The sequence below is a fragment of the Patagioenas fasciata genome, chromosome 16, assembly GCF_037038585.1.
Source record: "Patagioenas fasciata isolate bPatFas1 chromosome 16, bPatFas1.hap1, whole genome shotgun sequence".
Classification (NCBI taxonomy): domain Eukaryota; kingdom Metazoa; phylum Chordata; class Aves; order Columbiformes; family Columbidae; genus Patagioenas; species Patagioenas fasciata.
In genome coordinates, this window is record NC_092535.1 from 2,710,755 (window position 1) to 2,725,962 (window position 15,208).

At 41.6% G+C, this 15,208-nt stretch overlaps 1 protein-coding gene across 10 annotated transcripts in view; it reads left to right on the plus strand.

Moving 5' to 3' along the window:
- Nucleotides 1–15,208, plus strand: part of PTPRT (protein tyrosine phosphatase receptor type T) — a 382,611-nt gene that overhangs the window by 334,724 nt on the left and 32,679 nt on the right. For all 10 annotated transcript variants that reach the window (XM_065850187.2, XM_071815733.1, XM_065850189.2 and 7 more), the window contains 2 exons: nucleotides 4,902–5,089; nucleotides 10,679–10,766. In XM_065850187.2, the coding sequence (XP_065706259.2) occupies nucleotides 4,902–5,089; nucleotides 10,679–10,766 (276 nt within the window). The remainder of the gene's footprint in view (nucleotides 1–4,901; nucleotides 5,090–10,678; nucleotides 10,767–15,208) is intronic.

Genomic DNA, 15,208 nt, shown 5'->3' on the forward strand with positions numbered 1-15,208 from the left:
ATTAAACCAAAACTTTTGAAAGGTACTTCTTTACATATACCAGATGACATACTAATGCAGCATTACTGTTAGTTGTTTGAGGCAGTGGTTTTCTGGTCAGAAGGCAGCACGGTACTCTGTGTCCATACATGACATCAATGAAATGATCTGAGGTTTCAATCCCTAAAGCTGCTCTGGATGAGCAGGTCCCCTCCCAGCAGCTTTACTGGGACATTACACAGGGGTCTGGTCATACAGAGCCACTTCCAGCCTGGGAATCTAATTTCTCAGCTGCTCCTCAGCTTAGCCGTGACATCTTCCAACAATTTTATCAGTTTTTCTGTGGAGCGAGAGGTATTTATTTTGCTTTTCTGCATAGCAACAAAAGCTTATACTACAAGGTGTTGTAGCAGCAGGCAAGCAAGAATATCTCACCTTCAGGGTTTTTTATCAAACGGGGGAAATATGGCACCAGCTGGGACCTGCTTCTGCTCTCCTCTGCCTGCTGGACTCTGTTGTCTTTCTCTTGGCAGAGTAAGACATTGGGGTTTATGTCAGCAAGTTTGTGATTATTTCTCAAGCAAAGAAAAAGCACCATTTCATAAGCACGGGGAGTTTGTGAATATTAAAAGTGGAGTCAATGCTGTTAAATTTGATTATCTGCAGTTACACCCTAAACAGATAAACTGAGATGCTTAAAGAGTTTCCCAATCAGGTTAGTTTATATGAGAGCCAGTGAATCACTAATTTAATGTTTTATACAAATTTCAGGGTATTCTGTGAACTCTTAGGCTGATAACAAAAGTGCCAGCTTCCAGAAATCAAATTACCAGCATCAGCAACTGCCGGGGAATAGATGTCCTTAAAATACAGATATCTGAGTATGGGGAGTAAGAGCGTTGCACTAAAAAGGGTTAACAAACAAGCTGACACCATATTTTGCTATTGCAGCTGCTAATGTTAGAAATGATCCTCTTACAAACAGCACTTTTCTAGCAATGTGCAGAATACCTGTTTTATTTACAGCTGCACAAAAAGAACTGTGGAAAATTGGAAATGGTTCTAGGAAGGAATCAGACCCTTGAACAGTCTGCCCTGATGAGACTTCAGAAGCTCCAGTTGATTTGTTTTATCAAAGAGATACTGAAGAAGTGATTTGATCATGCATGGGTCAAGTTTTAAAATGCTCAGGGCTCTTGAATCTAACAGAAGGTATAATAAGATTCAGTGCCTGCAAGTTGAAGCTAAGCAAAATCAAATTACAATTAAGAAATGTTTAGACAGCAAGGGTGATTAACCATTGCCACAATTTGGGGGGTCGGAATGGAATCGCCATCTCTTGAAGTGTTGTAATTTGGATTTTTTCTTGAAACCGTATTCCATCTTTGGCATGCAGTGAAATACAGTGGTACATGTTCTTCTCAACAAAATGAGGACATATGACTAGAGATAAGATGAGCATATGAAATATAATTCAAGAAAACCTGATGCATGATTCTGTATGTTTAGTAGTTTCTGAGTATTAGAATGAATTATTTCAAGCGTATTAAAAAAAAAAAAAATCTATTTTCTTGGTTTGTCATTCTCACTGAAAACTCATAACAGGCTCAGGTGCTTTAGAGGCACTGCCGAAACTTCAGTGAAAGACTTGGCCAATTTGTCCTACAAACTCATCCTCATTTGCAAGGGAATGAGGTCATGTTTGTGAGAAGGAACTGTGGAAAATTGCTGCGACTTGCCTTTAGTGCAGCAATTAAAGCAGAAGTCTGACTTTGCTGAGGGCCTGGTATTCTTGTTGTCTTTTCCAGCAGTAACGGTACCAAAAGGCATGAGATGTGGTTTATAGCTGCAACCTGCAGGAAAAGCAAAACCTGTCTGCAAGCCCTCCAAAGACTCTTTTGGTTGGTTGTCCTAGTGAAAGATCACTTTACTGCTGCCTCCCCTCCTATCTGCATTTTTGAATTGTTCACAAAATTGCTGTAAACAGCTCATCTTGAGAGAAGGTGCAGTGCCTTGCTAGAGCACCTCATTAACCATGCTTAGGTTCAAGCTCGTGGTGCGGTTACATGGAGAGGAAACAATATGTTCTTTGCATCAGTCTTTATTAACAGGACATATAAGTGCTAGGCTCACCTCATATGTAGCGATTTGTCTCCATAAAATCCCCTTCACTCTTTCCTTGGCCCAGCTAAAATGCTGGTGGAAATAACTGGCAGCCTTCCCGAGCTGGTGCTGTGTTTTCTTTCAGGTAGCGCAGAGGTCGTTCAAGATGCATTTGTCACAGATGTCTAACAGAGATGATTTTCTGCCTAGTTTTAGCTCTCTGTGTCATTTGGTAGAAAGTAGGGATTTTTTTTGAGTGGAAACATTGGCTGGTTGAGAGGCCCATGAACGAGGCGATGCCATGGACCGTGCTGCAGGAGCTGTTACTGCAGTCTGCGGGTTTTGTACCATTTTTTATCTGACCAAAGAGACCAGAAGCACAGTTGTGACTATAAACTTTAAGGCCAGAGTGAGACCCTCCTCTGCTGCTGAGCAGCTGCTTCTACTTCCAGATTCACAACATGGGCACCTACTTTGAGGGAAGTTCTTCTGCAAAGGAGGGGGCACCACTTTTCCGGCTTTCACCTCTCCCTATGATACTTCTCACTGAGAAGAGAGCCAAGTATGCTAGAATTAAAGGATCTGATGAAGAGGGAAATTAATAATTGCCTGCAAAGGAGCTGAGTGATCTGAGCTACATTGTACAAGTAGCCTGTGCTCTGCATGTGGCCTCACTGTATTAGCACTAGAACCGCACATTAGTTTTAAGACTCCCTCTCGAATAGGGATATCGTAATGTTTTTTAATTGGGGCTGATAAAAATGTGGCATTACTTGTAGGTTCCTCAGAGAAGCCAATTGTGAAATTGGGTTTGTATTAAACCTAATGATGGAAAATTAAGCATAGTACGTCTGTTGGAAATGGTCCGCAATAAAAATCTTCTCCTCTCCATTACAGGAGGTTAATAGGGAATAGAGAAGGAAAGATGCATTGGGAAAGTGAATCCAACTAGGGGAATTAATAAGCCTTGAAATTCCCTCTGTTCAGAGTTCTCACACTATCATTAGTCGGAGCATTAGGGATGATTATACAAATGCTTTGGATGTTACTCTTCCTTAAATCCCAAATTTATTCACATTTTGTGTGTGAGGTTTGCTTCACTAGAGCCACGCGTCTGTAAATCTCTGAGTGTCCTGGGAACGTGACTGTGTTTATGAGAACCTGGGATTCAGAAATCCTTAAATTCAGTAGCCTAATCTTCAGAGCAGTGATCTCTTTGTGCTAATTTACATCAGAAGAAGCGGGATGTGTTCGGCATCTCTGATAATTCAACCACCAGACTTATTTATCTCCTGCTGGAGATCAGCTTGCCCTGCAGCGGTGGCCACTGCCAGCGTTCCTTTCTCCTTCTCCTAGTCCTGCAGCTTCAAAATCGAGCGTATGCCTGTCTTGATATCTTCCCCTATTCTAATATAACAATAAATCAGCTAGAGGTTTATTGGTCATCTTTTGGCATGTCATTTTGGCCACTGCTGGGAGGGCAGAGTCTTATCCACTCATCTGCTCCTGCCCAACTTTGCAGTGAGGAACGAGGGCAGATCCCGACCATTCCTGATCAGAACTCCCCGGCGATGTCTCAAGGGTTGCGGTGCTTACAGTAGCATTCCGGCCATATTTCTGCCTTACAAAAATCACCCTGAAATTGCAATTTGATGTATTTCTTCTTTATCCCTTCAGAAACATGACTGTGGTATTGCTGACAAGGGATGGTGTGTAGGCTCTTTGTCAGTAAGCTTGCTGTAGGAAACAAGCCTCGCGTATGCTATTTGAAGGGTTTTTTATGAACAGTCTGCAGGAGATCTATGTTCTGTTTGCTAATACATTGCTTTTGGGTAAGACCAGAAAGAATTGATGCAGACTATTAAGGCCTGTGTGTGCAAAAGGACCCAAGCACCTCAGGTGCCTGTAATTGTAGGGAGAACCAATTGCTTATTTGGCCAACTGTTTATATTTGGTCAACTCTGGTAGATAAGAAACTGAATTTCTCATTTAAGCTGAGTTTCTGTTGCTAAAAATAAATATTGTGACAGTCAATTGTTTAGCTGTCTGGGTTCTTTTCTATTAGTTCACCAGGAATATTTTGGTGTGTATATAGAGTTTTTCTTGGAATAGAAGACGTTACAATTCCATCTGTGTAGTGATAGAGATTTTTTAATCCATTTATTTCAAAAATAACCTTTTCCTATTAAGTTTACGTATCTGAAATTTAAGTTTCTGCATGCAAGATAACTGTATTTTTATGCTGGTTTATTATTTCTGATAATATTGCATCTTTGTAATTGACACATAAATTTTAGGTCTGAACTAGCAGAGCAGTTAAATTTGCCTCTAACATCCTGTGTGACTTATTTGAAATGCTAATAATTTGTTTGCTATTAACTTGGGCCCCTTTCAGTTATCTTGTACTGTACACCCACATCCCGCTTGAATAACTTGCTCATCTGTATGTATCATTCAGTCATGTTCTTTGCAGGTTTGTGAAGAAAGGTACGTAATTCAGTTGGAGTCGTTATGCAGAGCTCGCCCTTACAAAAAGTGCTATTTTGCTCTATGTGCTGTATCCTCATTAGTCTGATTGGCTCTTTTCTCTTTTTCCCATCTCTTTGGGTTTTTTCTCCTTGATACAAAAAATATCCAAATCTGGTTTAGTCTTTCTAGGCAGCTGTAGGCAAGTGTGTGTTTCCTACTTATTTCTTTACTTTCTTTTGCCTGCTCCAATCTATGGGGTGGTTGAGAAACGAACAAACAGATAGACCAAGAATGAGAATGGAAATACCAGATAGATGAAAGTTTGTTTTGCCTCCCTGTCTCTCAAACAGACAGTAGCCATGGAGAGATGACCCAGCCAACCCTGACCATCCAGACCCACCCGTACCGGAGCTGCGAGCCGGTGGAAATGTCCTACCCCCGGGGACAGTTCCAGCCAGCCATCCGAGTGGCCGACCTGCTGCAGCACATCACCCAGATGAAGCGAGGACAGGGCTACGGATTTAAGGAGGAGTATGAGGTGAGAGGACCCTTCGCTCACGTGAATAAGTAGAGAAGTTGGAGTCACGAAAGCCAGATGCTTGGGAGGAGAGGGTAACTGGTTTTAAGAGCTTCTTTTCCTTAATTCACTTACCCTCTGAATCTTTTCCTTTCTCCATCTTAATTCTGTTTGTGAGGATAGGATTATTTACAGTGCTGGCAGTCTTTGGTGCCCCTCTAGTCCAAGGCAAAGGCAGGAACCTTGTGTAGCTTAAATGCAGATGGAGTTTTCCAGTATGCTCAAAGCTTTGGCTCAGAATGTGTTCGACTGTTGTTACTCTTCCAACTCCATGTGAAGAGAGAAGCAAAGAGTAAACTGCCAAAATGATAAAAGCTCTCCCCTTCACCTCTCCCCTCCAAGCTGGGATGACCAGGAATGTAATCCAGATGACAAGAGGAGGAGGAATATACATTTAGAGGAGAGAGAACAGAAGAGAGAAATAGCATCAAACATATGTGAGACTTCGCTCTAGCAAGCGATAATTATAATGAATGTAGTAAGCTTGTGGGAAGGCAATAAGCACTTAATATGCATAGTGGCATTAAAACTACTTAAAAATAACATAACAGCTGTGAAAAATACGTTACTTAACAAAAACAGCTCACTTTTCCACCCTGCAAGTAAGAGTCCATGGGGTTAGTATCGTTGATGCTGGGGTTTGCTGTAATTGAGAGGCAATCTTTTCCTGGTTGTCACCAGGGAGTAATTTTAATCAGATGGCATCAAAGACTGTCATAACAAATGTTTCTGGTTACTGTATGTTAACCAGGTCTAGTCATTCATGCCCCACAATCAAGCCCACTAATTAAACTATCAATATAAAGAGCTCTGTATAATACTGAAAAAGGGTAATAATTCTCTTCGGAGATTTACTTAACCCCCCTCTTGGCCTCCTTTTCCATGAATAGTACCCGAAACTACATTCAGCTCAATTACAGATGCCCTAAGATCTAGTTCTTGATGTTCAAGAAGAAAACAGGTGCTGGCATATATGTAATTTTCTGGCAGTGGCATTGGTAATTATCAAAATAACACATTAGCATGAAAAATGTCAATGCAACTTTCAGCTCCACAAGTTCTGCATTTCCCAGAAAGTGCTATCTACATACGTATATAATGACGATGACATTATATAGATTTGCATAATGCTTTTCTTTACAAGAAATAGCCTGGAGAATGCCACAAGCTCTCAAATCACATGCGTTGTTCTACCCTTCAATCAGAGGTAATTGCCCGGACTAGCAGTCCTTTTCAGCCCTGAAATTTGGTTTGCAGAGCGTGGGGCGCAGGCGGCACTTCAGCTCCAAACGGCTTTCGGGTGCCAGCAGCAATCCCACAAGTGGTATTTTTGGGGAGGATGTCGAGGAGCGGCGTAGCTCCTGGAAGGCAGGAGGGTTGAGTTGGCGGAGAGCGATGTCTCAGGCTGGCATCTGCAGGAACACAAAGCTGTGAAATTGGCTTTGCAAAATGTTTTGCAGAATGGTTGAAAAAAAAAAAAAAAGAATCTTCAAAAAGGCCTGAAACTTTGTTTGATTTCTCTTCTAAAATGTGTTTTCATACACTAATATCAGTGTCACCTCCAAATATGTTTTTTCTTCTAAGCAGCTGATTTTCTCCTTATTTTGCAAATTGATAGCATAAATTACAGCCTATTTAGTGACATGTTTCCAAATAATTTTACTCTCATGAAAAATCACTCTGAATGGAGTGTATCAGTCACACCTGACAGTCTCTTATCTCTGTACGTTCTCGTCTCCGCTGAGTAACCTGAAAATAGCATGCAATATTTGTTTAAAATATACCTACAGACCATTGGAGCACAGGCAACATGTTTTACCGTGGGCATCTAGAAAAATACTTCTGCTGCTTGCATCTTGCACATTGTTCTCCAAGGAGATGAAAAGCAAGATGTGATTGTGTAAGTGGTGTGAAATGGGTGATAACAGCGTGTGTGTGAACGTGGGAACCTGTCAGCACTTGCTGTGTGTGTTATTTTGGGTCTTCTGGCTGCACCTGAGGCCAAAGAGCGACTTGGACCTTTTTGGTTCCTGCTTCTGTTTAGCAATAAAAGGTGTAGGCCACAAGAGAAAAATATATCACTGACACTGGGTATAAATAGCACTATTTGGGATTAGGCTTAACCGTGAACCTTTAAATGGGACAAGTTTAAATGTCACCAGTTCCTTTTTCAGCACATCTGATTCGTTGTGAGCTGCGGGACCAGTCCCACAGACTTTACGCAAGCACCAATTACTGGCTACAGAAATAATAAGCTTAATTATCTGAACTCATTTTCTAATATGATTTAGGATGTCCCTGAAGTACATGTCTCCTGCTGCATTATTGAGACCCTTCAGTTATTCTGGATTTTGTGGCTCCTTCCTCAAGCATCTTAGTATTGAGTGTCTTCAGCTTGTTGAAGTCACCTCTGGATTTTAACCCTTTCATTTTTGGCTGGCTACACATCTACCTGGTCACAATAATAGATCCTGCGGTTCAGGCTATGATGTGACATGACAAAATGTTTGGCAGCAGCGTGTTCCTGTAGATGCTGTCCTTGGCCAATGTTGACTTAAGGCTTTGCTACGAACCAGAATGCGGAACTGAATGGGCTAAATAATGGGTTTTCTTGTAATTGAAAGCAGTTTTTAACGCTGGGTCACAGGAGGGGTGTGGGAGAAGTTTTTCCACCACCATTGAGAATGTGGTGACTGCGGGGAGGGGGCCAGGACGCTGTGGCAGCCTCGGAGATGGGCAGCAAGGCTTTGAATTGATGTTGTTGCCTCTGGCAGCAATACTGCAGCACGAGGGTAGATCAGTGCAAATGAACGATTCCATTTTTCGTATTTAAATTAAAAACAAACAGCCAACTAACTAAATGCAGTCACTGGAAATTTAAATTGGCTCGCAATAAGCCTCAATTTAGTGCGAGCACTTTAGTTATGTTTGGGCTGTGGTGCTCGGAAAGCTTGATTGAGATGAAGCTGACTTTTAGAGATCTATCCTTGTATTTTCAGATCAAAATTAGATCAATTTAGTTTAAAAAGCATCATTGCAACATAAATTCCACTACCAGGAAGATATGTCAGTATAAATTTTACAAAACTTCTCTAAAAGAAGAAAAGTAAGAAAAACCTGGAAAAACGCAGTTGGGATTTTTAAACACTGAAATTTTGCAGTTGTTAAAGAGAAGGGGGAATGTTTCCTGCGACATGTGGATGAAATACCAACGCCTGAATGATCTATCCCGATTTACCATTGCTGATAACGCAGAGAGAATCAGAAATATTAACCCTTTTTGCTGTTTTGCTGTACAAACAAAAACTGAAGGAACAAAACATTAGATACGCGTCTTTTGTTTTTTTCCTGGATGCAACTGAATTATAATTGATATTTTTGCCTTTATGTTTCTAATGCAGTTTCAGTTGTCGGTGCTGCATTTTTGGTGATCTCACAGAATAATTATTAGTGCTGTACCACCCCGTACATGCAGTTGTTCCAATTTGTTCATCTGGTGTGTATAGAAGTGGGGGTATACGGTAACACCTCTGCAAAGGCAGTTTGCTCCTCACCAACCAGAGCTGGGCTCCCTCTCTTCAGAGACAGTGAGCTCTGTGAAAAGCAGAGATTTCTTTGGTATTGAATGAGATGAAAAATCCTGGACACTTAAACCTTCGCAGGCTTATCAGGCAAATATAAAAACATCCATTCCAATGGAGAATTTCCTGTTCAAATCACATGAAAGGAATAGGGTTTGTTGAAAAGGGATTTATTGGACCCGAATGTATTTTCTTTGGCCATGATATCTTCTCCCACGTGGAAGTCATGAGAAAGAATTTTCTTCTTTCTTTTCAGATGTCTCTGATTAGATGTCTAATGACTGTTGCCATTCTCTGGTCAATCTGCTGTGATTTAATATTGGTAGAAAAATTAAGGCACCTTTTTCCTCAGTCTTTGAAGATGAAAATGAACCTTCCTCACCTCTTTTCTTTTGCTCAGGGATTTTTTTTTTCCTTGTGCGTGGGTTTGTTGGTTGGGGTTTGTTTCTTTTTTTTTTGCTCAGGAGATGAGCTGCTATTTAGGAACAGCTGCCTGTAAAGGAAATAGATGTGATCAAAGCCCTCACCAATTACAGAGTTATTACTCTTTCTTCTGGGCTTTTGAACAGGAGCTCGCTGTCCCCGTTTTTTTGTCAGCAATGCTCCTGGCGGTGCTGCAGTGCCTGACATTTTCTGTCCTGAAACCCCTTTGGGAGACATTCACAGCGATCTGGTCTGCCAGGGGTTTGCTCATATTAAGTTTAATTGTAATGTCAGTGTTGTAGATCCTAATAATTGTGTCTCTCTGCTATTGCGTTCAGGCACCGTAATAGACCTGGATGGCTTGTGAAGATGAATATAAATTCATTTTCTAGCACAGCTGTGTCAAACATCACGCTGCTAGCTAAGGTAGACCTGATTCTACAATGGCTGTGGTATAAAAGCCCCGTAATTCCCTGAGGACTATAAATAATAAAATGGATAATGTTGCTGTTGTTTTTAGTAATGTAGGATTGTGTTAGAGAGCCAGTCTTGGGGGAGGCAGATCTAGAGAGGAAATTCAGCGGGAGCTGCCCTTCTCCTGCCCCATGTTTTCGGCACAAGTCGATGAGGGGATGGTTTGGGGATCATGGCTTTTGAGCTGTCGTGGTGTTGGCAATACCCAGGGACCTGATGCTCGGATCTGCCTGTGCTGACAGTCCCGACCCTCCCAAGATGGAGAGGGATCATCCTGCTACGGGTGGTCCAGCCCATCTTCCCAGGAAGGCAAGACCATCCTTCAAGCAGATCCCTCAACCAGATGCCGTTTTCCTGGATTTGCCTTGAAAATCCTTCCTGGACGTGTCTCAAGGGGAAAGTGACTCATTTGAGTGTGTTCAGAATAGTTATAGTGCAGGGCAGCACTTTGTGCTGCCATTTTCCTTACCCCATCCTTTCTCAACTAAAAGAACAGATTTTAGGAAAATGACTATTTATTTTCATACTTCATGAGCATGTTTTACCTTCTTTTGCTTCTCTTCCTCACACATAATCTAAAACCCTGGCCTCCTTTATTTTTCCCCAAAGAAAACCAGCTAGTCATTTGTATGGCATCACCCCATAGTTAATATAGAAATAGGTGAAACCACTGTGTCTGTAATCAACTTAAACATGAAAGACTGAGCACTATGTTTCAGTTACATGGGTTTTCTGAGAAGTGTCTATGTGAAATCTCCTCAAACCCTGTTCTACAGGGAAAATGAGGTTAACCTGTGACTGTGCAGCCAGAAGCAAATTTTCCTGATCCTTTTAGGTCTGAAGTAGCAGGAAGAAAATGGGTCTTTGCTGGTAGAAGCCAAGACATACAAATGGTCTGCACCAAACTCTGCTTTTTGCATTAGTGGATGTGCCCTTTCCTCAAGAACAGCTGTTTGCTTCGTTGACTGCTGAATTATGCAGCACCTTTATTTTTGCCCTGCTCATTCGTCTTTATCCACCTGAAGGCATTGGCCAGATTTTTATAAACACTCTGGTATTGTTTGTTTTGCAGGCACTACCCGAGGGGCAGACAGCATCCTGGGATACAGCCAAGGAAGATGAAAACCGCAATAAGAATAGATATGGAAACATAATCTCCTGTAGGTTTAAATTCACATTAAACTGAGCTTTCTGTAAGATTTTATATGCATCCTGTGGAAAAGAGCGTGTTTGAGAATCTTACTAAAGCGGGTTTACAGTGCTGAGCATTCAGTGGTTCAGTCTGTTTGTTGCAGACTTTTTCAATGATTGTTTTTTATTTTCATGGTTTTACATAAAGTCATTGCATGACTTTACATTTTTTTTACACATTTTCTATCCACCTTGCTTTGTGCTTAATGTTTGCAGGGTGTGACAGTGCTCGTTTTCCAAACATTTTTACTACATAACCCGGAGCTTTTAGTGCCACAAATGGGAGCACAAAAAGAGACGCAGATACATCAGATTTTTAGGCAAGGATCACAGGTCAGATTTTCCCCTTCCTCATGGTTGGTAACCAGTGGAGCAGTGGGAGCCTGACCCCTAGGAGCTGGTTTGATGTGCGGGACAAGCTTTGTTTCTGCCTCAGAATCACCACGAGGCAGCTGAAAATGCACTGGAGCTTCTTAGATTTGCTTCTTTCATTAACCAGTTACCGTCGGCGTTACAGGAATATTGATACATCACAGCACTGCAGGGCAGTGAAGGACTCCATCAAACCATTTAGGTCAGTGTTATTGTCCAAGTCAGGACCAGATTAACCTCTGTCATTTTTACCAGGTGTTTATGAACCCTCTTCCTAACGATCTCTGAAGCTGAACTTTCCACAAGGCACCTTACCCCAGTGTTTCATTATTCCATATAATGACTGGGGAGAGAAGGTGTGAGAAATGATTATTTTTAAGGGCTGCTGAGCAGCATCAAGTTGGAGAAGCCAGGCCTGAGACCACCAGAACAAGATACAGGAATATGAGTGTGCCATAGATTTGCATGAGTGGATAAATCTATGGAACCCTGTAAGAGCAAAATTAAGTCACTCTGAGAGATACATTTAGTGCAGTATTTTTTCTCAGGTTAAATATGTGTTTTCTGTGGAACAAAGAGACTTTACTAAAGAATTTAAAAAAAAAAATCTTTGGCCACAAAGAAAGATCATCTCACGTGTGATCACTTCTCTCTTGAAAGAAGTGATTCATGTAACAGTTCAGGGGGGGATTGCATAGAACAAGGACCCCATGGTAAAGCTGAAGGAATCTGGAAATGAAGCTCAGAAGCTTGTGAGCCCTGATCTGATCTGGCTTCTGCTGCTCTGGCTTTCTGTGTTGGTTGTGAGCAGGTCGCCAGTTCCATCGGTCTTTGTTTCTCCATGTGGAAAATGGAAGTGATAGCACGGGAACGTCACAGTTAACGTGAAACCCGTCCCCTTCAGCAGCTGAAAAGCTCCACCTTGCTGCAAGGTTCCTGTGTTCAGGAACCTCCAAATAGAGGTTCAGTATACCTGTCTGTATGATTAGCTTAGATTAAATTAGTCTAAGACAGGTAAATCAATCCAAATCATGCACTGGGTTGAAGATGGAAGTGTAATAGTATGAAATAAGGATGGAAACGTAAAAGTCTCTTTGTTTCTCTGTATGGTTTTGAGGCAGCAGTTGACATAATTTAAAAACGGAGGTGAAAAGGGATTAGACTGTGTGCAATAGCCACCATCTCATTTTTGTTGAAGGTGGTCACAAAGAAAACGTTCAACTCCAAGAGAAATGTGAGAAAAAAATTAAGGAAGCAAAATGAAGGAAGATAAATGGGGTTTTATCCGAAGGGAAGGTGTTCACAGAGATGAATTGTTGTCTAACAGAGGGATGTTAGCCTTTTAGCTATAAATATAAATACAGTAGCGATACAGATAGGTGAGGTACTTGAATAAGGGAATGCAAAATGTAATGTAAGATGAGGAAGAAGTGTCTGCACAGTGTAAAACAGAAAAGAAGCTCAAGTTTGAGGGCTGTTGGGAAAGATTTCAGAACGAGGTTGAGAGGGTGGAAAGGCATAGATAAGGGAAGCAAAGGTAGTAAAAGAGAGGAAGGACACAGAAGAGTTGAAGTAAATAACACAGTTGAGTGGGATTTCTTCACCTTGAATATCTATGAAACAAAGAATTTGAGGAGACAACAGCTCTTCGAAAAGACAGCAAGGAGAATCTAGTGACAAGTGCTAAAGTAAAATGGGATGAAATCTTTGCTTCGCTTTGAAGAGGCTGGGGAGAGGGACAGGAGGATGCGTAAGGAAGGGGAATATTGTTAGCGATGGGCGATGTTGGGCAGCTTACCTGAGTAAAAGCAATGACAGGATCCAGAATAGAGAACTGATAGCAGAGCTGGGATAACAGGAGAGGAGTTCCCTCTGGGTGTATCATGAAAACGAATTGTGTTCAGTAGGTACAAACTGTGCAAAAGCCTGAGCAGAGGTGGAAAATGATTACACCCTTAGCTGCTTTGTTGTGCTAGAATTGTAATTGCTGGTAAAACCCGGAGTATGCACTGATTGCTTTTACCAGTTTATTTGCTAGAAGGCTGCAGATGGCAATTAATGTTATTTATTTAACCACAGTTGTCATTTCATCACTCCTGGAACAAGATATCACATGCCTTTTGGGGAGGGAATTCGAAAAGGCAGGTTTTGATCTAACTTTTGTAACTGCTTCAGAGACTTTTGTTAAAATGTGGGTTTGTAAGCTCTTGCAATAAGTAGCACTGCTCAGTGAATCACAGCAGATTAGATCTTGTCTTTATGGCCTTCTGGGTAATAGCACACTTACAGGACTGTTTTACTCGGCTCACTGCTTTCCCAGGGATGTATTAACATCATTGCCTCTCTGTGAAAACCTAGATCTTACTGCCAGCCCCAACATCTGCTGTTCTTACATTTGCAAACCAAAACTGCAGATGAGGATTAATCTGTTTGTGGAGAGGAGATGCAAGAGAGCTCTAAGCTCCGCCATGCTTGAAACGCCAGCTTTTCAGGGTTCCCTGCAATGCTGATGTGTTTTTTGGAGACAAGGAAAAGCTGAGGGGTGGATGTGGTGTCTGTATGACCACAGAATTCCATTGTTGCTGGTGGGAAGATGCGCTGCAGCTGCACAGATGTGCCGTGCATGAGGGATCTGCCCTCCTTTCTGTTATATCAGCAGCACCCACAAGCTTTGCACCTGCACTTTGGATATAAAAGCTGTAAACACAAAGACAGTTGTGGAAATGCAAGGTTTTTCTTTCTGGGGCAAGGGTAGGTAATGGGCCATTTATGTGCTGAAGCAAAATGATGTAAATTTGCTTTAGATATTGAGGCTGTCGAAGTACATCAGCAAGTGGTGGTTGGGGGGCATGTTCAGCTTTTGTGGGCTGAGCTGAACCCATCGCATAGGAAACATCCAGAAGTTCTATGAGACCTTCGGTTCTATTCTGTTTCTCCCCATCTTCTCCAGCTTTAGAGCCATTACACTATAAGAGAATAAAAACTCTCAGATAAGGGAATAAAGACATAGGATTATATTTTACTTCAACTTACAGGAGAGCTCTCCTTTCCCTGTCTTTTCTCCCTTTACCAAGCATAATATTACAGAAGTTCTGCACTCACAGGAGTGCTGGTGCTGCTTTAGACACATCCTCCTGTCTGCAGTGGAGCTCTACCATCTTCCCACTTAAAATCTTGTGATGGTCCATTAAAAACTACTGAGTTGATGACAAAAGACAGTAGAGAAATTGGCTTCATTTCCTTCATGCTCTGAGTACCATATGCTTTGGGCTAGAGGACTGTGAATTAATCGGAGAATTTTGTGGTAGAAAGAGTGAACAGCGGAGATTAACGGAGCTCTTGACTGAAACGCAGGTGGAACGCGCTTCTCGGCCATGGACAAGGATAATGCACAGAATAAAAAGAACCCGCATGTCAGTGTTGGATTTAAAACAGAAGTCTTTTGTTTTCCAAGAATTTTTATTCCATGGTTTCTTCTGTAGTGTCTAAACTCTCGCTTTTCTGTGCAGTGTCTGTTACGTGATGCTGAGCGGGTGGGATGTATCACCCAGTTCTCAAGGCACAGCCCAGGATCAGTGGGGACACAAAGGGGAGGACGGTGTGTCTGGGGAAGGCAAATAATCCTTTTGTACCAGAACTGAATGATTTCAAAAGATGTCTATATTTCTCCTTTGACTACACGGGGAGCCTTGACAGCCAGTTTAGACTAGCTGCGTAATATTTGGATGGCGAAACTTGTGTGAGATTAATCCAGTGCTGGCGTCAAAATGAGCCGTAGAAAAATTACAGTGATATTTCAGATGATCGCTAATGGGAATTTTGACAGAAGTTTGAAACTATAACATTTTTTGTGCTAAAATGGGTGCGCAGAGCTTTTCAGTGAAATTCTTGCCATTTTTAAAACCTGTTCTAAGATCAATTTTCAGGTGAAATAATCTTCATACAAATTTAGAACACAGCTAATTTTCATAGACTATAGTAAACAGGGAGAAATAAAATCATTTATACATTTGTTAAAGCTTATTTCCATTTTAGGCAG